This window comes from Eschscholzia californica, unplaced genomic scaffold, assembly GCF_041429995.1.
Source record: "Eschscholzia californica isolate CP2 unplaced genomic scaffold, dmEscCali1.0.p SCAF_1, whole genome shotgun sequence".
Classification (NCBI taxonomy): domain Eukaryota; kingdom Viridiplantae; phylum Streptophyta; class Magnoliopsida; order Ranunculales; family Papaveraceae; genus Eschscholzia; species Eschscholzia californica.
The window spans coordinates 84,257,034-84,281,612 of record NW_028238198.1 but is presented as its reverse complement, the minus strand read 5'-3'; the positions used below and the strand labels follow the sequence as shown (position 1 = coordinate 84,281,612).

Genomic DNA, 24,579 nt, shown 5'->3' with positions numbered 1-24,579 from the left:
TAATTTCTGAACTAGCTACAAAATTTTCTAAATTGTGGTGAAAAATTGTAATGTTTCGCAATATCTTGTGAGTCAAGTTTTAGAGAGAGAACAATCAATCAGATTTCATTAGAATGATGAATGAGTGACTCACTCGTATTTATACAAGAGGTCGTTAGAGAGGGAAAGTAAAGTTAGCCATAACTAACAGAACGAAAATCCCTTGTGCTAACGACACCCTCCATTTATTCTAATAGCACCTTCTATCTTCTTTAACACTCCTTTAAAAAAATAGTGCATAAATGTATTAGTAAGTTATCTTAATTAGATTGAACAAGGGATCAACAAAGAACAAAATATCTGGTATCTAAGGTTTGGGTATTTATTTATGGTGTGTTTGGTTGCAGGATTCCTAAGTAGGATTCCTATCAAAAGTGGGATTTGGTAAGAATCATGAATCCTTGGTCTGTTTGGCTACCAAGAATCCTAGGATTCTTGAATCCTAAGGATTCCTAATTCCAAAATTTGTACTTGACCAAAGTCTCACCCTACCCCCTAGGATTTGCTAGGATTTTGGATTGATAAACCTAAATTTCAAACTTAAAATCAACAAAAATTTATTTCCCTTCTACAAAATAATTATTTTAAAAATCATTATTATTTCAAAAATCATTATTTTTTTTTCAAAAATCATTATTTTTTTCAAAAATCATTATTTTTTTTCAAAAATCATTATTTTTTAAAAAATCATTATTCAAAAATCATTATTTTTTAAAAAAATCATTATTTTTCAATTATTTTTTTTCAAAAATCACTATTTTTTTCTAAAATCACTATTTTTGAAAAATAATTATTTTGTAGAAGGAATAAATATTTTTTGAAATAAATAATGTCTTTTGAAAAATAATGATTTTTGAAAAAATAATGATTTTTGAAAAAAATAATGTCTTTTGAAAAAAATAATGAGAAGGCGTTATAGGATTCATGAAAAAGATCAAATTTGTCATGTATTAGGTTAGTTTTGTTCAACAACTCGTATTTAAGAAGATTTTTCAACAATTTCATTTGATTTTTTGGTTGTCATGATCAACAATCTCTCAAAGGTTTCTTTGCCTACAAATTTTGTTGGTGATGATGAAGAAGTAGAAGTAAAAGAAGGATACCTACGGTTTATGGATGAAAAAGAGGACTTAAAATAAAAACTCTAATTCTGAGAAGACATGAATTAAAAATTCAAAGTGTGATGTCCCTTTAACAATTGTTGTCCATATAAAATTTCTAATTTTGAGAAGACAGCTTCATCACAAAAAAAAAAAGGGTTAATTCTATTTTGGCCCCCTAAAGATGACCAACTCACCAAAATGGCCCCCCAAAGATGACCAGCTTCTATTTTGGCCCCATTTTCATTTTTTCCGTCAGTTAACTTTAACTGTTGACTTTTCTTTTCCTTTTTTACCCCTCTTGTCAAAACTCTTCCCTCTCGTCCTCTGTCACTTTCTTCTTACCGGTGGTCGGCCAGTTTCCGGTCGGTGACATCACACCAATTTTTTTGTCTTCGTCTCCTTCCTCCATCATTCCTTCACCACAACCACCATGCAATATTATATCTCCTCTATTTATTCTTCTCTCTCTTCTTCCCTTTCTCATACTTTCTCTCTCTCCTTCCTGATTTATCTTCTATCTTCTGCCAACATCTTTCTCTTTCTGAACACTTGCAATAGACACTAAATATAGCAAGTTTTAGATTTTCTAGGTCCAATGGAGTTGAACCAGTGAGATTATTATGGGAAAGATTCTGTAAATATATCATTTTCAACTCTAATTAGCTTGATATTTGGCGATGACCTTGATTGATTGGAGAAATCTCCATTAAACCCATTTTCTGAAATTGAAACTTTTCAAGATTTGAGCATTTCTCGGAGGATACTGGTACCCAACCTATTAAATTTTTTTGAGAAAGGTCTAAAACCTCTAATCCATGCAAACCCACAAAAGAATCTGGAATTAAACCATGAAAACCAGATCTCTGTAGCAATAGGTGTTGAAGTTTCTCAAATGTATCAATTTCAACAATTTCTCTAAACTTGGAAAAAAAAGCTTTTAATCTAGATATAGAAAGTGAGAGTTTCTGTGTATAACATACTATTAGAACTCAGACAAGCTTACTTCAAAGTTGGGTCAAGTTTGGTTAGAGAGAGGAAGTAACTTTAGAGAGAATAAGAGGAGTTGAGTGAGATATGAGAAAATGCACGCCAAGATTGATTCAAAGTAATAAGTCTAACAGCTTCATCTGCGACAAGATCTCCTTTGGCGTCCAGTTTATTACGTTCAATCCATCAAGAGATTCTCACGATGGTGGACAACTTCATTTGATTCATCACCAGTTGATATCCTCCTCATTCAGTCGGTCATCATTCTCATGATTCATCTTCTAGTAGATTTTCTGGATCTTTAAAATTTGGGTCAGGCAAGATTAACCCTAGAAAAAGTCAGAAACCATGGAATCAAGAATCTGATGTTATTGTAGAAGAAGGAACTCACCTTTCTGGAATCATCTTGTTGTATTACCTTGAAGAGAGCAATAGGATTGAACATCTGAGAGGAGTTAATAATTGACTCATTGTAGAGAGAGAGAATATGAGTAGATCGGAGAAGGAGAGATCTATTGGAGAGAGAGGTGATTGGAATCAAGGATTTGGAATTCCCCCTTTTAGAAACCATTACTAAAGAACTGATAAAAAAAAAAAATTCTTTTTATTTTTCAGGTGTTGTTGTCGCCGGCGAGCTACCGGCCGACGACTCCATTTCCAGTGAGAAATAAAGAAAATGACAAGAAAGGAATGTTTACTACAATAAAGGGTAAATACGTAAAAAGAATGCTGACTGTTATAGTTGACTAACAGAACAATAAAAAAGGGGGTCAAAATAGAAGCTGGTCATCTTTAGGGGGTCATTTTGGTGAGTTGGTCATCTTTAGGGGGCCAAAATAGAATTAACCCAAAAAAAAAATTCTGAGAAGACATGAATTTAAAATTCCAAGTGTGATCTCGCTTGATACGAAGCAGCTGCCTGAAGGTGTCTTCATTTCCATGTTGCACTTCAAAGTCGTGCCATTTGTTCCAGAAATCATAATCAGTTTGTGGATCTACAAACTCAGACGTGTATATGTATATTGATCTACCATGATCGATCTCTCCCAAACTCTGCTCTAAATCTGCGTAGTTCATGCACATAGTCCTTATATCTTCGTCTGGCAGCCCTGATTCTCTTGCTATTGCTTTCTGCAAAGCATACCCAGGTGTTCAGTTAGAGAGAAATAATACAGAGCCACAGAGAGAAACAGATGATTACACTACAGAAAACCTTAGAAAAATAGAAAAATAGTTTAAGATAAATAATATACATGCCCCATTACCACAAAATTGAGAAGACCAAAATAGTTGTTATAAGCTGGAAACACCAACCTCATATATCTCCCTTGTTTCAGGAACACCAAATATCTCAGCTGCACGAGCTATATAAATTTCATACATGCTCAGCTTCTCCTTCTTTGGCAGAGCTTCAGTTGCTCGATTATAGACGTTCATTGCACGCTCGGCTAGCCCATAATCCTCCTCCAGTTTTGCATATTGTACGTATAATGGCTTTGCATCCTCAGGAGGTGCCTACACAATGCAATAAAAGGATAGAATCAGCATCCAATTACGCGTAACATGAAAGCTCAAAAGAAACTAATATAAAGTCCATCCGTAACATTTAATGGCTGTGGCACTAATACAAATTATCATTGACTAGTATATAACTAATCTTCAGATATCCAGCTTATCTGCAAATGAGAGTGTGGACGATCTCAAAAATGAGCTAGAACAGAAGGTATATGGACCAAGATAGAGTGAGAAACAGAAAGAAAAAGATGATAACCAAGTAAGGACTCTATTTACTGAAGAATCTGATTCATGCACTTTGGGCACAAGAACTTCAAATCAGGGAGAGAAATCAAATACTATTTGTGCTACTGTTACTGTTGTCTTGTGGTTTATTTTACGAAGATAAGACCTATACAAAGAAGCCTGGATGCATTTGAGTGTCTTTATATGTTGAACTGACCAACACCACAATTTACTGTACTGCCAAACTTTACCCGTAAAGCAAGAGAATAAATCTGCTGGATTATTGAAAGGTATTGTACTATCAAATACCTTTTCAATCGCATGCTCGAACAAATCCCTTGCTCTTTCCAACTTTGATTTTCCATATCTTTTGACAAATTTGGAGAGATATGTGACCCAGATATCCTTAACATGCGGATATTTGAATATCTCAATACCTCTTTCATATACCTTGAATGCATCCTCGAAGTATTTATGTTCCTATAAGTCAAAATATCATATATCAGTTGTTTGCTCACTAAGCCATGGTTACTAGGAACAGAGAACAAAAATACCTAATTAAATATTAGCTATAATTCCATACCTCCAGAAGTAATGCGTAGTCGATTATAATCTGTGGGGTAGCTATCCTCAAATCAAGGATCCGCTCATAAACTGCACGGGTGGACTCCAAAGTTCCCAGACAGTCCTCCAAATCTACATAAAATGTCCAGAGCCTCAAGCACCTATGCAGCTGCATCTGTACCGGTTCATTGTCGTCAATTGCAACTGCATGAAATAGAACGTTAGGAAAATGAGCAAGACTTGCACCAATGGAAATTTAACGCCAATGCATTCTATGTAAATTACACAGTGGATATTTTAAGTACCAATAAGCAACAGTCACAAGAAAGTATTTGGCCTTGCCCACATAGGGATGAAGGCTCTAGAGACAGTTTGGGCTAGGCTCCGAAGACATGAACACAAAATTATGTACCGATATTCATTCAGTAACCTTTGCTATTCATATAAACTCAAAATTTTAATGTGACTCAAAGTTCAATGGGCTATTATAATTCAACCTAGATTTTGGAAGTGTACAAGTGAAAGCATAAACTGTATGTGTGTACAGTCACTGGTGGTCCAAATTAAGTAATAACGGATTATTCAATTTTTGCAGTTAGATAAAACATGTTGACGAGTGAAGATATTAAAATGGGAAGAAAGAAAAGTAGAAAAAAGTCGATGGGCATACACTACCTGAACTAATAACACAACTAACTATCAATAGAAGTTCACAAATCTTCATGGTTCCTTACTCAACCAAACGCACCCGGGTGATTGCACATTATATTTGAGGCTTAACCTTTCCAAACTAACCAAGCTAACATATATCACATGTATATCTTACATATATACAACTACACATACACATTAAAGAGTGCTTGTTTTATTGTCTTAAACATCTAAACTTAAAAAGTACACCAAGAATGTGTTAGTACTTAAATATCAAGACACCAAAATTTTAAGGATAGATATAACGAGCGAATGTTTAAGTACAGCGTAATGATGGTTACCTCTCCTTTTAACCTCAACGGAAGGCTCTGATGTGGCACGTCTCATTAGCTCAAGTGCTCCTTCAAAGTTGTTCTGCCTCAGTTCCAATTTAGCCCATTCAAACCAAAGGCTGGCCAGATTATCTACAGCTTTATAATTAACTTGCACAGCCTTATCAAAAATCACCCTAGCATTAGCAACATTCTTGTGATCTTCATAGAGCTTAGCCAAAGCAACCCACAAAGTATGAGGATGTCCTACTGCTTTCATGGGATCCACAGTTCTCACTGCTTCGGTGTAAGTCAATATTTGATTTGTCGGATCACCCTCAAAAAGCTTAACCCTTCTATGCCATTGTTCAACATTGTGAGAATTTTGACCAAGTAAAACACTGTTAGCAAGCTCAGGTCTCCTTTCCATGAGATGCTCCAACCTAGCCAGCCTCAAATCATCATCGACATCTTTGTCATTCAAAACCCCAGTTTTCAGAGAGTGGGAACCCTCAATATGATTTGGGTCGAATTTCAAATATCTATTATAAACCGAAGTTTCAATAGGAATACCTATTTGACTAACAAAAATCAAATAGGGTTCCCAAATTCGTTCGTGTTGAGTAACAGGAAGTGCACATAAAGCTCGATCAAAAGTTATAGGGTTATTTAGTAAAGACCCCCCCAGTTATTTAGCTATATTAGGGAACAAACCCCAAATTGATTATGCTTTAGGGGTTACCCCCCAATCTCTATTTCTCCGTCAGAAGCCCGTTATGTTGCAAGCGTGCGAATCACGTGTGTTTCATTTGACGATTTTGCCCTCCCCAGTTACCGTTTGAATATATACCAAAATCACCCCTCTCTTTCCCAACGGTCGTATGAACCCTTCTATCTATATAAACCCCTCTGTTGGTTGAGTTTGAAACCGATTTCTTACCCCAAATCAATCAAAGAGAGTGGAACAAGGAATGGGAGGACGTGTTAAAGGGGAAGAAACGAACCAGGTAAGCCATTAGTGGTCTTCATCAACAAAACTGTAATGGGGGTCCTTCCCTAAATAGTTGATTTACAGTGGGGGTACTTCACTAAATGTCATTTTATTCATTTTTTTTACAGGAAATGAGCTGCCAAATTTGTGAGGTCAAAGCACATGAAGCCTTCAATTGTCCATTTATGTACGCAGCATGTACTTACAACCCAGTTCGTGAAGAACCTTATGCCATTAGGGACTATCGAGCTTCAGGAATCGTTGTAGAGAGAGAAATCAGAGGTGAGAACGAGCTAAGAAGAAGATATCATCAAACCCTTTCAATCTATTTCGATTTTTGCTTGAAATCGAACAAAAAAAATCTAGGGTTTCGAAGGGTCGAAGGATTGTTTTGTGATTCCCGCGTTTTCACCCAAATATGGGTAGTTGATAAACTTGAAAACATTAAATAAAGAAATTAAAACTTACACCGTTGATTTGGAGGAGGGCAAGATCGTCAGCAAATTCTCACGTGATTCGCACGCTTGCAACATAACGGGCTTCTGACGGAGAAATAGAGATTGGGGGGTAACCCCTAAAGCATAATCAATTTGGGGTTTGTTCCCTAATATAGCTAAATAACTGGGGGGTCTTTACTAAATAACCCAAAGTTATATGAGTAAGAGTAATAAGTTTTTGTTCAATTAGGGTTTGAAGATACATTACCCATATCCTCGGCATTTTATGCATAGTAACAAGAGCTCGTTCAAATGTGTTATTCAGACTTTCATTTTGTTCATTTTGTTCAGTTAGGGTTTGAAGATTTTGTACAATTTCTAATCTATCTTTTAGATATGCATACCAAAGTTTGTAACTACCAGGTAAAGCTTTAAGAGATCTTTCATAAATCACTGATCTCTTCTTGAGTGGTGATTTTTTATGAGCAATTAGGTATCTCCACCATGATTTCAAACTAAAAGGGTTTCTGAGAATTTCTTCTTCGTATAGTAGATCTTCTTGGCTAGGTAAAGATCTCCTGATGAGATAGACATTTCTTCTGATAGGTTTGATCTCAAAATCCCTCAATTTATAAAACCCTAGTTTTCACAGAGTGGGAAGAAACCCTTGGAGAAGAAAGAAGACGAGTAACTGACTACCTTAGAGAAATAATATTTGAGTTAATTCTTATTTGGCTCCCTACTTTGTGACCAGCTTCTTTTATGGCCCCCTATTTTCTGTAAATTCAAATTTGACCCCCTATTTTCATGTAAATGTCATAACTACCCCTTCCATTAATATTTTTCAAAATAAACTTAATTAGTAAATATCTCTCTCCACCTCACTTCCACCTCATATCCCTCTCCACCACACATGCCTCTCCACCTCACCTCTCTCTCCACCTCACCTATTTCTTCTCCGACGAAGGTCGCCGGCCGGAAAATTTTCCGGCCGGCGACCTTTAACATAAAAAAAAAACACAACTGTATCTAACTTCCTAACCCTAGTTTTCTCTCACTACAAACCAGGTTTTTTTCTCTCACTAAAAATTATAGTTTCTTCATGTTTAAACTATAGTTTTCTCTCGCAACAATATTTTCCAAATCGAATTTATATCGACATAAACAAAAACATCTTCCTTTGCAGCAAGAACCAGGTCCTCTAACAGCTTACATTTCCATTAAAGATACACCTGAAATCAAACAGATTTTTATGTTGAATATGTTCAACTAACCCAAAACCAGATCAAATTAGTTAAAGAATATGCAATTTCAGATTAAAACAGGACAAATTCATGAATATATCTCTGAAATCATCAACTACGAAGTCAATTACCTGGTGATTACTACATACCAAATTGCACCCAAACCCAGAAAAAAAGTTGTGGACTTGCATATGTTAACTGAACTTTTTCATGATAATGACTCCGAAATTCGTGACTTAACTCAGTAAATTGAGTTTTTTTCCTGTATAAAAAAATTGGGATTTTAGGGTTTTACCTGGTGGGATCAAACCCAGCTTTAAGTGCCAATCTCAATTCACTTCCATACCTAGTTTTTTCTCACTACAAACCAGGTTTGTTTATCTCACTAAAAACTATAGTTTCTTCATGTTCAAAGATTATGGTTTCTTCACAAGTACGACCGATTAACAATAATTCTCGAAAGGGTCGTCGAAATACTTCTCAGAGTACTGGATCTGACCCATTTTATTTTGATCACTTTGAAGAGAGAACGAAAATACCGAGAATTATATAGTTGAATCTGCAAATCAAACCGATTTTGATCAATAAAATTGTAGAAACCCTAAAATGAAATTGAGATAAGAGATAAAGAGAGAGAGAAAGTACTTACTGAAATTGTTTTGCCTTAACGTGATTGAATGAATGGAATTTAATAAAAATGAACCCTATCCCATGAAAGAAACACAAATAGTAGGGGTATTTTGATTTCTATCTACAACCCTCTCATAGATACTTCACTTGAGGAAACTGAAAGCATTATTCTAAAGTCTTATTCACCCAAATGTGTTTAATGGAGAGGTTTCTCTTAACCTCTTCTACTATTATTTAAGGTAAAAGGTCGATATTTTGCAAATGGCAGTCATTATCAAAACCAAAATCAGAGAAAAACATGAAGAAACTATAGTTTTTAGTGAGAGAAAAAAACTTGGTTTGTAGTGAGAGAAAACTAGGGTTAGGAAGTTAGATACAGTTGTGTTGTTTTTTTTTTTTATGTTGAAGGTCGCCGGCCGGAAAATTTTCCGGCCGGCGACCTCCGTCGGAGAAGAAACAGGTGAGGTGGAGATACATGTGTGGTGAAGAGGGATGTGAGGTGGAAGTGAGGTGGAGAGAGATATTTACTAATTAAGTTTATTTTGAAAATATATTAATGGGAGGTAGTTATGGCATTTACATGAAATTAGGGGGTCAAAATTGAATTTACAGAAAACAGGGGGCCATAAAGGAAGCTGGTCACAAAGTAGGGGGCCAAATAGGAATTAACTCATAATATTTCTTTACTAATCATACCAAAGTTCGTAACTACCAGGTAAATTTTGTTGTGTGCTCTTAGTGTAATAATATTTCAATGTCTCACAGTCTCGATGTACCTTGATATAGCCACCCTCTACACCATTGACTATAACAAAGTCATTTTTGACATGGGCCAAAAAATTGCATTTAGACATGATAATAATCTTGTGATGAGTTTCTAAGTGATTGTAATACTTCAAGTTACTTGTTTGGTTTAGTCAATAATGAAATTAATTTTGTTCATAGGTTATTATTAAATTGACGAAAGAATTAATAAATCTAGTGACGTGCTTTTTAGTTCAAGAGTTTTAATTTATGTGAAATATAATTTTTGATGCACTCCCTGTATGAAATACTATTATGTATTTTTTTATAATCGTTTTCTACTTTCATAATTTATATATATAGTTTATAACCTCATAATTTATATATATAGTTTAATAGGTTATAAACGAGGTAATTCTTATGATTAGGTTACCAATGAAAGATTGCATGACAAAGTTGGGACCGTACAACCCACTCTTTTAATGAATTTGGAGATGAAGTTGAAGGTTATACGGTCAAAGCAATCAAGAAACTCGAGCGATCTGCCAAAAAAGAGGAACTCAATTGTGACATGACTTAGTGAACATTCATAGGAATGGAGAGAAAGAGATAGAAACTTCCTTGTGAGTTGTAGTGGTGATCGGTAACAGGAAATAGTGGTAGTGATCGGAAGTTGTTACAGTGAAGGTGAATGACAAAATATAATCAAATCTATGTTTGGACTGAAAATAAGAATGAGTCTTATGCTACACGGTTTGCATATTTTGGATGCCCCAAGACTAGACATTTCAACAATTGTGATATTTTATTCCAACCTTGAACTCCGACTTGCTAAGCACTTTGTTGGAGTCACTCATTCTAATGAATCCAGTTTGACTCAAAATTACCCGAAGACTTGTGAAATTTTTTTTGAAGGATTTTACCACCTCAAAATTTAAACACAGAAGATTGAGATATAACAGAGAAAAGAGCTAAGATTTTTAGAACCCATTTACAATAAAAATGAAAACGTTTTGAATTATTTCATTGGTTTCCCTCTTTAATGAACTAACTATAGATGATATTCATAAAAAACAATGGCAAGTATTCGAAAGATTTCCATAAAAACTTGGAAAAAAAATCAACATGAAAATGGAAGAGACAAAAAATCAAAATCAAAATCAAAGACTACCCAGGCTACCTACGGACAAAGCGGGTAAAAATGTGGTCCCATTATAGAATGGTGGTGTGTAACAAAAAAGAAAAGGAGGTAAAGGCCCCCGGACAAAATATTATATGCCCCTAGATTTCACATATGACCTCTCCCAATTTGTGTGTAATAGTGGTTGTGGTGGGGTGCGATTGGATTTGTGGCTACATCCGGTGGGGTTTTCTGATGGTGGTTTGGTGGAGACATGGGATGTGTGGTGATGGTTTGTGATGGTGGTGGGGTGGTGGTGGTGTTGGACAGGAGGGTCTAGTAAAGGGTGACGGTGGTGGTATTTGTGGTGGTGTTCAATGATTATTGAGTCTGTGTCTAGTCTCATTTCTTTCTCTTCATGAGACACTTTGCATTTAAATGTATGTAACTCTCATGAAGTTCTCAGATGAGAGAAATAATTATGATCATCCATATAAACATTGTGATTTAATCACTTATTATTGGAAATTGTTCTCTTGGCTTCAAAAAAAAAAAAATCTTGGTGATAATTTGCTTCAATCGAGACTCGATCCCAAAACCTAAAGCGTAAGAGAGATGTCAGCATTTTCGTCGGGACTTTTAGCGGCACCCAAAAAAAGTTGACCATCAACTGAGGTCCCCATGATAACAATCGGTCTCTCTCTCTCTCTCTCTCTCTAGAAGAGATCAACTCATTCTCTCTCTCTCTAAGTAACCCATTGTCCCGTTCTTCTTCAGATCTTCGAAAAAGGCGAGTTTCCTGCGGTTCGGGGGTTTTCATTAGGGCTTAGTACCAATTCAAGAGTCTAGGGTTCTGTAAACTATCCACCTTAATTAAACTAGGGTTTTCAGTTTTGGTTGAATTTTGGGGGTTTGGAGTGATCAAAATGGATAAATTAAACTTAAGTGGTTTGGGTGAAAGATTGAAAACTAGTGGAGCTCAAATGGGTAGAATGGTAAGTGGTAAAATGAAGGAAATATTACAAGCTCCAACAAAAGAATCAAAAGTTGTTGATGAAGCAACTTTAGATACTATGGAAGAACCAAATTGGGGTTTAAATTTGAGGATATGTTCTTGGTTAAATTCTGAAGAATTTAGTGGTACAGAAGTTGTTAGGGCTATTAAAAAGAAGATTTCTGGTAAGAATATTGTGAGTCAAAGATTGAGTCTTGATTTGTTGGAAACTTGTGCTATGAATTGTGAGAAAGTTTTTTCAGAAATTGCTTCTGAGAAAGTTTTGGATGAGATAGTGAAGACGATTGATAATCCTCAAACTCATCATAGTAATAAATTGAGAGGATTGCAGTTAATTAAGGCTTGGGGTGAATCTGCTGATCTTGATTATCTTCCTGTTTTTCGACAGACTTATGAGGTAAATTTATGAATCATTCTTATGTTTCATTGTTTTTCATTATCATTTGTTTAGGGTTTCTAGTTTGTTTCTATAGATTGTGTTATATCTAATTGTTAAGTAACTAAAATACCTCTTAGGAATGCGAAATTGTATATTATTATTTACTATGGGGGATAAATTATAGGAGAGGATTCGATTTTGAATATATGAATGGAACATATCAAGTTGTTCATTCTCCGTAAGAACTGTTATTACTCTCTTTATCATTTGCAGAGCGTGAAGGCAAGAGCGGTCCCATCTCCACGACACGGAGAACCAACTTCGTCCAACATATATGCTTCCATGGAGGGAAATGTTGATCCAGAGCGACTAGTTCCTCCTGAAAGATATCCTATGCCGATTACGGATCCGGAGATCCCTGATGATACTGATATCCCTCATCAGAGTGTAGGCCTTTCGGCGGAGGGAAAGAAAGAGTTTCTTGTAATTACTCGAAATAGCATCGAACTTCTCTCTAGCATGTTAGAAGAGGCAGAAAAGAAACCAGCGGAAAAGGTATGTATATTGCCTCGGTTTATTTCCGATAGGATAAATATACCTTAGATATGTTATATTTGTGATTGTGTGTTCACATATCCGTGTTATATATACACATAATTACTGCTCTTCGCTTATAACAATATTTTTGTAAGCAGCATTTATCTATTATTTTTGTGATTTTCTTCTTCCTTGTACTCCAAAGAATCGGGCTTTTCCTTTTCTCCTACGTTATTGATGCAAGCGATTGGATGATGTCTCATTTTCTCCCATGCAATTTCATACCTTGTTCTATGCTAGCATATATGAAGATGGGCCCACGTATCTCCAAGGATGTCTAAATCATCCTTGGACGTCTCATTTTCTGTTCTTTTCCAGTTATGTCTAAATCATCCTTGGACGTCTCATTTTCTGTTCTTTTCCAGTTATGTCTAAATCATCTTAAACCATCTTCATGAACTTACTGTCTTTCAGTGCCCCCTGCTGTTTTAGCTTTTTTTGACCTGTTTCTTTAAAATATGCTATGATATAATATCAATCAGAAGTTGTCTTCCATCAAATTTTCCCAAGTACATGAGTTTTACACTTCATGATTTACTTCCTATGTAATCCGGACTTTCTAATTCTGTCCCTAGTTCAAGATATCGAACCCCTTTTGAGTGTTTTGTTTCTGGTAGGTGCTGCAGTGAAACCAATTCTTTTGTCTCAGTATGTTTTAGTGTTATGCATGTCTGTGAGTTGTTTCTGAATGTCAAAAATCTCAGATAACAATTGCTTTCTTTCCTAGTTTAGATTCTATTCATCATGTGCCAAACTATTTGTAGAAACTAAAATGTGATTCTGCCCCCATAATTATGAAAAATGTTGTTCGCAGGATGATGACAATGATTTAATGGTAACTATGGTGGAGAGATGCAAAGAGTCACAGCCAATGATACAGAGGATGATAGAGAGCACCAACAATGACGATGAGTTCCTCTTCGAAGCTCTTAATCTCCATGACAACCTCCAACAAATAATTTCAAAGTATGACAAAATGAAGGAGGCCCATGTTGCAGTAGAACCAGAAAGCCGTCTGGCACCGGAAGTTTCCGAAACTTTTAAGGAGAACCCTGTCGCATTAGAACCAGAAAGCCGTCTGGCAACGGAAGTTTCCAAACTTTCTATTAAGGAGAACCACCCTGTTGCAGTAGAACCAGAAAGACCATCGGCACCGGAAGTTGGTGGACCTAGTCTGGGAAGTTCACCTGGTGGTGAGGTTAAAGTCTCCGATGAACCTGAAAAACTATCTTCCTCGCAAGGGCAGCAGTAAATTCTCAAAAGGGTGGATGAAGGTAAATACAACTGGTGAAGGTTGTCTATGTACAGTAGTTTGGCTTGTTAAAGAATATAAGGAAGGGAAGATGTTGTTTGATTTAACTATGGATTCTTATATCTTAGAGGTATCTAAAACTCAGTGTTTATTTGTTACTCTTTTTTGTTTAATTAAAGTATCTGTGTTTGAACTTCGAATAAAGAATTTCTGAATACTAGAGGATTATGACAACTTTGTTTCCTCATGAAATATATATATATATATATATATATATATATATATATATATTTTCGGGTGGATAACTTGCCTTTGCAGTTTGCATACAAGTCTCTCATACTGGAGGGTTGTTTGTTGTTTGAAATCATCGAAAACCAACCACCCGCAACTCTTTCGCAGGAGAGCTATACGTACAAACAACGGGTTAACCTTTCTCTTACTGAGCCTCAGAAGGAAAAAGATAAAGCAAAAAAGGGTTCTTCCTAACAACTTGTACAAAAAATAAGTCTGTGTTGGTTGTGAATATTCCATTGTCATATACTGTATTATTGTTAAGCTACAAGTTGGTAATAAAGATTTCAAAATAGGACGGCTGCAGAAAATACTCTAATCAAACTACTCTATTTTCTTCTTAAAGATAACAAAACATCTAGATTTATGGACTTTGATGATTTTTATACAATATATATTCCCTATTGTGATGGGATTTTTACAATCTTGTTACTTTGTTTCATTTTTCGTATTTCAAAATTTGTGAACAAGGAAGCTGAAGTTTCAATATAGTATGTTACTTTATACTAAACAGATAAAACTACGTCATAATTATTTATAGATTATGATTTGAATCTACAGCAAAATCTTTGCTTAAGATATTATACTAGCTCTGAGCTCATTCAATATATGCCCACGCGGACAAAATTTTAATATAAATATATTCAAATACGAAGTTGAGCCCACGGGGGTTCATTTCTGATAATCCACCCCACATGCATCAAGATCTCTTTATAAAATTATAAATCAAGAACAATTTGGCTTTGAGTTTTGAATTGTTTTATGTGCCTTTTCCAACCCGAAAGTGATATCAACACCCATCCATTGAGCATATTGCATAATACCTTGCTCAGTCAATCACCTTATGTTTTTTAAGTCCAATCCTGAGATACAATATTCTGATGTCTAAAGGTTGGAGATCGTTACTTGAATGTAAGGGTTCCTGTTTTGGTCCGCTTACTTTTTTGCTAGCATCACAACATTGTTTTAGTTCGATATTTGTCCTCAATTTTCTTGAGCTAGATTCAGCATGACTTGGATGTTGGATCTTCCTTCGACAACCAGTAGTTTGAGATCTAAAAAGAAAAATCAATTGTTAATGGTTTGGCATTTCGGTTGTACTTTTTTGCTTTTGTCAATACATATTGAATTCTTCTGCATCAGAATTATTCTAATGGATAATCTATCCTAGAAAACAAAGTTTATGAAACTTTACAAGTTGATTGAGAAATCTATTCCTTAGTTTTAGTGTGGAAGAAACGTGGGCAAGTTGATGATATGTGCAAGCCAAATTAAGAGGGTAAATAGCTGGTTTTATATGATTAATTTGGACTTATTATCATACATTTCAATTGCACCATTTAAAACTAAAACCTAAAGTTTAATCACCCAAGAAAGAGGAAAATTTGTTTGTGGAAATCAAAATAGTTGGAATTTGGATTCTCTAGTTAGAATTTTGGTGACTCCAAATAATATATACATGCTCCAATTTACTCAACTACCCTTAGTTTTATTTTCCTCCAAATCATTCAAATTGATATTTCTATACAAGTCCCTCCCCCAACTCATAATCCTTCTTCAACCCAGATCTCCAACTGTTATCTTTTTCAAAAATTTCCATTGCCTTTGGTCAATCAAGTCTGCCCAAACTTTATATGATCTAGGTCAAAATTGGCATACTTCTAGAAAAAAAAAATCAAAAAGACTAAACTATCCTTACAACTCTGGCAACTCAGTGAACTTCCCTGCACCAACAAAAATGTTATACCAAAAGTCCATATCTTCTTCACTGTTTGAATTAGTTGAAACTTCAGAAATTGGTAATGGAATTTTTGGCTCTTCTAATATTTCTTCGAAACTATCCATTACTCCAAAATTATCTGTATACCAAATATCTTCGTCAATCTTCGGAAAAGTTTCTGAGGACGAGTCGATGTAATCATCTTTCATTCCTGTATCAATGTTATCAATCGTTACATTTGATGAGTTCAAGCTTGAAGAGAAATCATCGCTTGACGAATGTTGTGGTGATGTTGGACCATTGCTTGAAGTTTCGAGCTGTGTGGAATTTTTTGTTGTTTCAGCTTTAACTTTTGAACTTTCTTTAATCATTTTTCTTTTGCCTTCACGGGTGTTTGCTTGAGTCTGGTGGAGCCTCTTTTTTAGATGGGTATGCCATACATTCTTTATTTCATTATCTGTCCTTCCAGGTAATCTCGATGCAATTGTCGACCAACTGAAAATAAAACACCAAAATCATATAAGATTATGTGGAGATTTATTCTTATCTTTTTTTTAGGTAGAAACTAAATAAAGTAAGAGTCTCACTCATCAACTTCATAGTGTCATTAAACCTTAACCCTAATTTCAATTTTAAATTTACTTTTTGGATCCACAAATAGGTTTCAGGTTTGTGGGACCACCATGATAAAAGTGATAACAAAAAAAAAGAAAAAGGGTAAAAAGAAGATGATATTTATGAAGCAGCCAAGAAGCAGACCCCTCACGTGCGAAAAAGACAGAATGATATGCATGTACACACGTGTAGCACGTGGGATGGGATTAGTTACTAAGAGATCTAATACTACCAAAATTAGCAGAGAATCTTTTCAGTATTTGTTATTTTTGGATTAAATACCAATAACAAAACAACCAATTTTCTTGGATTAACAAAACTCAGAGAGAGGAAATCTCTTAATTTCGAGGTACCCATAGTGAAAATGTTTGCGATTACGATTAGGAAGGGGCTAAAGACCCCCGGCAAAAATGTTGTTAGTTTCAGGATTACACATGAGACCTCTCACAATTTGTTCTTAATCCGATATCCTACAGCAATTTGGCCGAAGCCTTTAGCCTCACTTTTATGTTTAAGAATATTAATGAGATATACTAGGATAGCACCATTTTCCCCCTTACTTTTGAAAGTAATGAACAATTTCATAATTTAACAAAATGGATGAAATTAATGACATACCGATTGCCAAGCATTTCGTGTAATTTGATGATAGTTTCTTCTTCTTCGTTAGTAAAATTTCCTCTTTTAATATCTGGTCTCAAGTAATTTGTCCATCTCAATCTACAACTCTTCCCACATCTTAATAAACCTGATCAAATAGAAGAAATTATGGTGAACAATTATATATGTCAATTTGTTTACTTAAACAAAAAAAAAAACAATTAAGATTGTAGTAATTAATAAGATTGAAGATTGTTGTAGATACCAGCTTGTTTGGGAAGAGCACGCCAATTGCCATGACCAAATTTATGAATGTAAGAGATCAAAGTTTGATCTTCTTCAGGTGTCCATGGCCCTTTCTTCAATCCCATCTTCTCACAACATGGAGCTCTTACCATCTTCTTCTACCTCACTCCAATTGATTAATTATTCTCTACCCTTTTCTCTTCTCAATCTTCTTCTTGTTGTTAATTTGAGAGATTAGTGATACCTTGATTAATTACTCCTCTCTCTCTTTGTGTGATGTTTCTCTCTCTCTCTCTCTCTCTCTGTTTTCTCTCTCTCTCAAAAATTGAGGAGATCCGAAAACATAAGGTGTTCTCAATGACATGAATGATCTATATATATATATATATATATATATATGCCTGCCCTAGTAGCTAGCTAATAAAAAAGAGTTCACAGGAGCAGCAGCATAAAACGTGTGTTTATTTCATTTTTTAAACACAACAATACAAAGACAGCTCTTTCAAGGAAGGAGTTATAAGGGGTCTTGTTTGCCCTCCTCTCTTTAGCTCACTCCAATTCATTGCCGACTCAAATATTTGGGCTGACCCTAGACCCAAATTTGTCATAAATGATCAAGATATTCGACCATCTTAATCTGAGATGTTGACTGATTTCGGTCAATTTCAGTCTTTGACTTTTCCTGATCATGTACTATCATTTATACTCAATTACTCCCTCACTTTGGCAAAAAAAAAAAAAAATCTATACTCATTCTCTTTTAATTCCTTCAATTGTACTTTCAACAACAAAAAAAAAATTCCTTTAATTGTAGTGTATTACTTTTTTTTTTTTTGTTGCAATTATTCTCTTAATTGTATAATTTTTTTTCTTATAACTCTCATTCCTGATCATGTAACACCTAAAAGAACTTCACGAGACGACAAGTCAAGAAAACCTCCTCTTAACACAAAAAAGAGCACTATTCATTAACGTGTAGTCTTTTTCTGTTGAGAACATTAACGTGTAGTTTATAACTCATATTCGAAGGAGCGGCTTTTCAACAAAAAGAAAAAAACATTCGAAGGAGCCAACCATATCTTGGCGCTTCATGTCATATGGTCAATAAACGTGTGATGGGTGTAAAAGAAACACAAGCATTCCTTTCAGTGTTGTCATCAAGAAAAAATAAAAAATAAGTTTAAGTGGTGGCAAGTACATAGTTGGATTGGACTAAAGAAATTTGCAAAAATACTATGAAACTAAAAGTGCAGTGAAGAAAAAATGGAGGGTGTTCACACAATTTGAATTTTGTAGTTTAAAGTTAAAGATTGTGAGAGGAAATTTGGTCAAATAAAGAGGCAAGGGGTGGATTTATGCATGCTCATCTTCGACTTATGTTTATATAATAGATTTTTTCTGATTAACTTTATGAATCTATTATGGTAGCAAATTTTATTTCGGATACTTATTATATGTCATTTTATAACAAAAAGTTCAAGTTAACCAAAGAAAAAGATGAGCCGTGAAAGAGAAAATAAAATAACTAAAAAAGGAAAAATAAAACAATTAAACGTTGAACAATTTTTGGAGAGTCAAAATAATGAACATTAAAGGATGACATCATAGCAAAAGATGACTTAACTTACATTTCTAGGAAATATTTGACTAAGAAACTATTATAGTAAAACTAAAGAACCATATAAATATTTCTGCTTAAAAATAGTCACAAAATTAAGCGAAATAACATTATTATGAGACAAAGATTTGATCCCAGGATGTCTCGAAGAATAATTAAGTTAACAGTCAAACCGTACATCATTATAAATTTCACCTTCTTCCTAAACTATATAATGTGGAAATAATGTGTGACCCAAAACACCCTAACTTAAGAGCAAGACCAACTAGAATAGCTTTAACAAAAAAAAAAACTAGAATAGAGTGCTAGGGCTTGAAGTGTCTTGAACCGAGCTTTATGTAGGTACGTCCTTGTACACATGTCATAAGATATAATATTTTTCGTCGGTCAAGCTATCAGAAATAATAAATTTTTTGAAGTGTTAGGAAAGAAAAATGCATTAACTTTGAGTTAAATAAATGTAGAAACTTATTGATCGATTTGAAATCAGAATAAAATCATGGTTCCCCCTTAAACAAATGCTTAAAAATATCTTTGTAAATGGTTACTATTAATTAATACTGTAGTAGTTATGACAGGTTCATGTGCTTCGTGTGTTTCTTCTGTTTTATGTCTCATATAATTAAAATTTATTTTTCACAGAAAATGTGGTTACATGTGGGGTCGCCTAAAAGATGCCTTCTCATCTTTAACTCAATAAAATACTACTATTCCATAGTATAAAACAACCATAAACGATTTTCTTTTTAAAAATGAAAAAACTCGTTTTTCAATAAGAGCCTCCCATTTCCTTTTCATTACTAATTGAAGGAAATGGAGTTGTGAAAATAAATTTGAATAGTAATGCCATTTCACCCGAATCTCGTAACCAACAGTATGTTGTTAAATTTTAGGCCTCTTTTAGTTTCTAGCTTAACTGAGACGGTTGTCGTACTTGTCATTTCTTGATGTCGTGTGTCGTTGTCTGCGTGTAAGAAATTTGTCCAAATTTAAATGTGTGTTTTTTTTTGTTGAGTGCCTAGATGACTCATAGACCCCTCAATCTTTTTTTCTTTGACGTGGACCTCTCAAGCTGCCTCTGTAACATTGACATATATACGTTAGTTGAAATTTCAGAATGATTTTTTTTTAGAGTGATTTGATTGTCCTGGAGACTGGAGACTTCCACTCGTGAGTCGGGACGACGGATTAATCATTTTCATTAGCGAATCCCTCAACTAGGATAAAGATCTGTCAAGTTCCGATCTATCATAAATCATAATATTAAAAAAAAGATTGTTGTTTCGACCATAATAGGGTTAATTTAATGGGACTTCCTTTTAGTTTTAATCTGATTAAAAAAAAACAATGGGTTCGGAATATCCTGGCAGAATCTAGCATTGGAGGATCTGACATAATGGCCTTTTTGGTCCGATGAGATCTAGGGTTGGTATTTCTTCGTTTTATAAAACTAGAAGGATATTGTAATCAAAACTATATATATATATATAATATATATATATATATATATATATATATATATATATTTATTGATCTAAAGAAAATGTTAATTATTTCATAACTTTATTTTCGATATGAACCCGAGTATTGATTTGATGGTTTATTCTAATTTAGTATCTCTTCGAAATTTGTCGAGGTAATGAATAATAAAAAATATAATTTTCGGCTGCTCGGTAATTAGCCACAATAGTGTTAAGGTTGGAGTATGACGTAAAGTTGAGATTGATATCAAATTATTATTTATTTCATAAATATACAACCCATATCTATTGATATAAAACTCAATCTAATCTATATAATCATAGGCTAATGTAGTGAAGTAATAGTAATATAAGATTAGGGTTTATCTTGTTAACAAGATAACACCACAATAATATCAAGATATTAACAAGTGATAGAAAGTGAGTGGGGTTAAATTATATTGTTGAATCTATTCAAAGTTCATGACTTAATACAAAAAGTAAGTCAATATATACAAATTTCATAGACATTGCATTTGGCCATAAAATGGATATTTAACTTTTCTTTTTTTGATGATTTCATTCTGCAAAGAGTAAATTACATTTAGAGAGAGAGAAAAAGAGAGCCACCTTAAGATATTTGGATAGATTTTTGTGGGGTATAAGCTTGAATTTTTGTGAGTCCTTTAGGGTGTACCTTCAATGAACTTGACTTACTTGATGATTTCCTAAGGTCTTCTATTTAAAAGCACTAATAATAATTTAAAATTAAAAGTGCATCAATTAGATATGTAATTATCAATAAACTAATTAATTAATCTTCGACTAACCTTTTAGATAAATATTATTTGTGATCATTCAAGATTTAAAAGCATGAACAAGGGCTAAACCCCATAATGTTATCCCTAATTTGTTTACCTAATAGTAGTTTGTCTAAGATATTGAGTCAAATTTAGAGTTCAAAGAGAAATTAACATATTTGTTTTGAGGAGGTAAAATAGGGTTACGAGATAATGGCTAAACAAATATATTACTTCGTGCACGTACAATTTTGGGTAATATGTCTATATGAATATGAAAACTATTAACTCCTTACTTCAAAATACATAAAAGCACGAGAAAACATAAAAATAAATGATAGAGAATGACAATATATACTCCAAAAATTAAATCAATTGATATATTCATTGTTTGGAATGATAACATCAAACTAATTAAGAGAACTAAAATGTACCTCAAAAATCTAATCAACTAGGAATTAGAGAAGGTAGAAAAAACTACAAGTTCTCACAAAAAAAACTAAAAGCTCTCTATCTCTATATATGTACTACCAACTACCAAGTACCAAAAAGTACCATCTTCATAAAAGGTGAGAGTATAAATCAAAGAGGAATGCTTGGCACTTGAATATCATCATCATCTTCATTCTCTCCTGACATTTCCTCAAGTGATTTTCCATTTGATTCTGGTACTAAGAAAGTCAAAAGGAAGCCAACCCCATTTGTTGCTGCTAATATTAGAAGAGAGTTTCTCACACCAATACCTGCTGGATAACCTGCATCAGCCTTGCTTTTATCTTGATTCTGAGCTAAATATAAGAACCCAAATGCACCAATTATGGAACCAGCTTTCCCACAAGCTGCTGATATACCATGACAAGTTGATCTCAACCTAGCAGGAAATATCTCGGCCGGAACGACAAATGTAGTAGCATTTGGACCAAAATTAGCAAAGAAGAATGTGAAAGAATATAAAACAACAAACCCTAGATGGTTCCCATTCAAGGTCCAATGGTGGTAAGGAATAGCAAGACCTAACATGAATACTGTCATGAAGAAGAAACCCATTAACTGAATCTTGAATCTACCCATTCGATCGATAAACGCCACCGTAAACCAATACCCAGGGACAGTACTACATAATGCAATTAGGGTTTGTGCTCTTGCAATTTTGTAAACTTCTTCAATTGCATTCATAGTTTTTGCTGGTGGAATCCATCCAATTGCAGTAAAAATATCTTTCTGAAATAAGTTTTGACTATAGTATGCTATGTCAAGCAAAAACCAAGTACTGGCAGTTCCAAGCAAATGCCACCCATGTCTCTTGAAAAATTTCTTCGAAAATAACCCGAAAGAGTTATTAATGGATTTATTCTCACTTGTTATTTTTTCGGGTTGGTCGACTTCAATTTCGACTTGTAAAACTTTTGACATGTCGGCAGTTGCTTGTTTAGTATCTTTCGCTACAAGAGCGGTATATCTTGCAGTTTCGGGCATTTTCATACGCCAATAATAAGTTAAAGCAGCGGGTATAGCTCCAAACATCAAAATTATACGCCAAACGTAATCAGCTTCAGGAACAGTTGACCCAATAGGATCGACGGAATATATAGGAGCTTTATAAATAGTCTTGAATACTAATGAGATTACGGTTCCGAATATTCCTCCAAATAAAATTCCGAAACCTTGCATAGCGAAAACCGCAGCAATGAATGCACCTCTAGTTTTCTTATTGGCATATTCAGACATGATAGTTGCAGATAATGGGTAGTCACCACCAATACCAAACCCTAACCAAAATCTCCAAAAACAAAGAGTGATCATAACTGCATTAGGTGAATGACCAAAGGATAGACCAGAAGCAATCGAAGCGAAAACCATTATCCCAAGAGTCATACCATAAACACGTTTTCGACCCATCTTATCACCAAGCCAACCAAAGAAAAGTTGGCCAACTAGGGCTCCAAATAGTGCAACTCCATTAATAGCACTTGTCATACTTGGTGGTAAAGAACCCGGTTTCGACGAACCATCAACATGATAATAAATTCTACCAAGTAATTTTGTAACTAAAGAGATGCAAAATAGGTCATAAGCATCAGTGAAAAAACCCATACCAGCAATGATAATAGCAGTAAAATGGTAACCTTGAGTTTTTGCTCCATCTAGGGCATTCAAAACATTCAACTGTTGTTTACCCATAGCTAGCTAGCTACTTCACCTCTAGGTAAACAAAAAGTTGATGAAAAGAGGAGGATTACAATGTTTATATAGGGTTAGGGGCGATCTTAATTTGAGTAAAATTAGGAATCCTAGAAATATTAGAATTAGTTAATCAGTTAGGAATCCTAGAGTATTAAGATTAGTTAATCAGTTATCTTATATCTATCTCTCTTTCTAAAATCTATGAGATAGGAAGGGAGCATCTATAGGCGCAATCTTTTTATTTTTACTCTTGGCTGCTTCTTCTAACCCACGGATTAGGGCAATCGGACGGCATTCGGACTGGGCCTAGTCCGTATTGGGTTTGACCAGCACGGTCTAGGTCTCGTTCGAGTGCCTTCGGACTGATCAGTTCGAAATTGAAGCCCACTAGTAGTGCCAAGAAAAGTGGACTAATACCAAAAAGATAGGGGCCTATAGAGGCACCCTAATATTATCCATACTGTGTCAATTTCAAATGCATTCTCACTATTTTAAGAAATAAGTTGTTTCAACAAAAATAAATACTCCAAGAGAATAGGAATAGAATGAAAACTAAAAACAAAAACAAATAAAGCATAATAGGAAAGCAACTTCACTACGTAAATTGAACAGCTAATACCGAAGCCGGTGAACTCGTTAAGTTGTAGTGGCGAGGTCTGGAAATTTCTATTTTAGATACTTTTTAATAATTTAAAAATAATATATCATAAATAAATCAAACAATATCTATTTGTTCATCATATTTTATTTTACTTTATCGAATGCCTTCAGAAATCGATTAATTTTTTTTTTGGCCCTACATGATAGTTTCATATCTGGAAAACGACAATCTTGGACGAAATTTCTTCCAATTAACATGTTTTCGTTTAAGATTATTTGAATGGTCATAGGATATATATATATATATATATATATATATTTAATTATGTTCTGAATTACATTTTAAAAGTAATTTGATTCAAAATTTGAAAAAAAAAAGAATTACTATACAATTTCAAATGAAAATATAAAGACATGGGAAGGAAAGACACTACTTACTCTTAGTTGACATGAAAATATAAAGACATGGGAAGGAAAGACACTACTTACTCTTAGTTGACAAAATTCAACATTTGATTGACATTTTAAGAGTAGATCAATGTATTATTCACGATTACGTTTTTTTTATATTGGACTCCAAAAGTGATTACATATGAATGTCATTGATAAATCTTGGTGATAAACTGCTTCCGACGAGACTC

General features: G+C 34.2%; 3 protein-coding genes and 1 pseudogene across 4 annotated transcripts; 1 reads left to right on the top strand and 3 right to left on the bottom strand.

The window, feature by feature from the left end:
* Window positions 1–2,921: 2,921 nt before the first annotated feature.
* On the bottom strand, window positions 2,922–6,056 carry LOC147570254 (uncharacterized; the record flags this gene model as incomplete). The annotated part of the gene is made up of 5 exons (XM_086664261.1): window positions 2,922–3,260; window positions 3,444–3,644; window positions 4,179–4,349; window positions 4,453–4,637; window positions 5,426–6,056. Coding segments are annotated over 5 exons (1,527 nt in total), but the record flags the coding sequence as incomplete, so codon positions are not given.
* A 5,007-nt stretch (window positions 6,057–11,063) lies between these two features.
* Window positions 11,064–14,038, top strand: LOC147570253 (ENTH/VHS/GAT family protein). The gene is made up of 3 exons (XM_086656827.1): window positions 11,064–11,973; window positions 12,229–12,510; window positions 13,367–14,038. The coding sequence occupies exons 1-3, from the start codon at window positions 11,488–11,490 to the stop codon at window positions 13,802–13,804; spliced, it is 1,206 nt and encodes a 401-aa protein (XP_086512953.1). The 5' UTR covers window positions 11,064–11,487; the 3' UTR covers window positions 13,805–14,038.
* Window positions 14,039–15,563: 1,525 nt separating this feature from the next.
* On the bottom strand, window positions 15,564–17,765 carry LOC147570252 (transcription factor MYB30-like). Its single transcript, XM_086656826.1, has 3 exons — window positions 17,296–17,765; window positions 17,049–17,178; window positions 15,564–16,310 (listed from the first exon to the last, which is right to left on the bottom strand). The coding sequence occupies exons 1-3, from the start codon at window positions 17,426–17,428 to the stop codon at window positions 15,791–15,793; spliced, it is 783 nt and encodes a 260-aa protein (XP_086512952.1). The 5' UTR covers window positions 17,429–17,765; the 3' UTR covers window positions 15,564–15,790.
* Window positions 17,766–21,509: 3,744 nt separating this feature from the next.
* Window positions 21,510–23,371, bottom strand: LOC147570251 (inorganic phosphate transporter 1-4 pseudogene; annotated as a pseudogene). The gene has a single exon (XR_015231402.1). The product of XR_015231402.1 is annotated as an inorganic phosphate transporter 1-4 pseudogene (transcript).
* Between the last annotated feature and the right edge of the window lie 1,208 nt (window positions 23,372–24,579).

What these genes read in the sequence shown, in the direction of transcription:
- LOC147570252 (XM_086656826.1), bottom strand. Translation starts at nt 17,428, where the DNA reads ATGGTAAGAGCTCCATGTTGTGAGAAGATGGGATTGAAGAAAGGGCCA. An exon ending in TGCTCTTCCCAAACAAGCTG is followed by an intron (nt 17,179 to 17,295) that starts GTATCTACAACA and finishes CTATTTGATCAG; the next exon opens with GTTTATTAAGATGTGGGAAG. An exon ending in CACGAAATGCTTGGCAATCG is followed by an intron (nt 16,311 to 17,048) that starts GTATGTCATTAA and finishes TTTTATTTTCAG; the next exon opens with TTGGTCGACAATTGCATCGA.
- LOC147570253 (XM_086656827.1), top strand. Translation starts at nt 11,488, where the DNA reads ATGGATAAATTAAACTTAAGTGGTTTGGGTGAAAGATTGAAAACTAGT. An exon ending in TTTTTCGACAGACTTATGAG is followed by an intron (nt 11,974 to 12,228) that starts GTAAATTTATGA and finishes TATCATTTGCAG; the next exon opens with AGCGTGAAGGCAAGAGCGGT. An exon ending in AAAAGAAACCAGCGGAAAAG is followed by an intron (nt 12,511 to 13,366) that starts GTATGTATATTG and finishes TGTTGTTCGCAG; the next exon opens with GATGATGACAATGATTTAAT.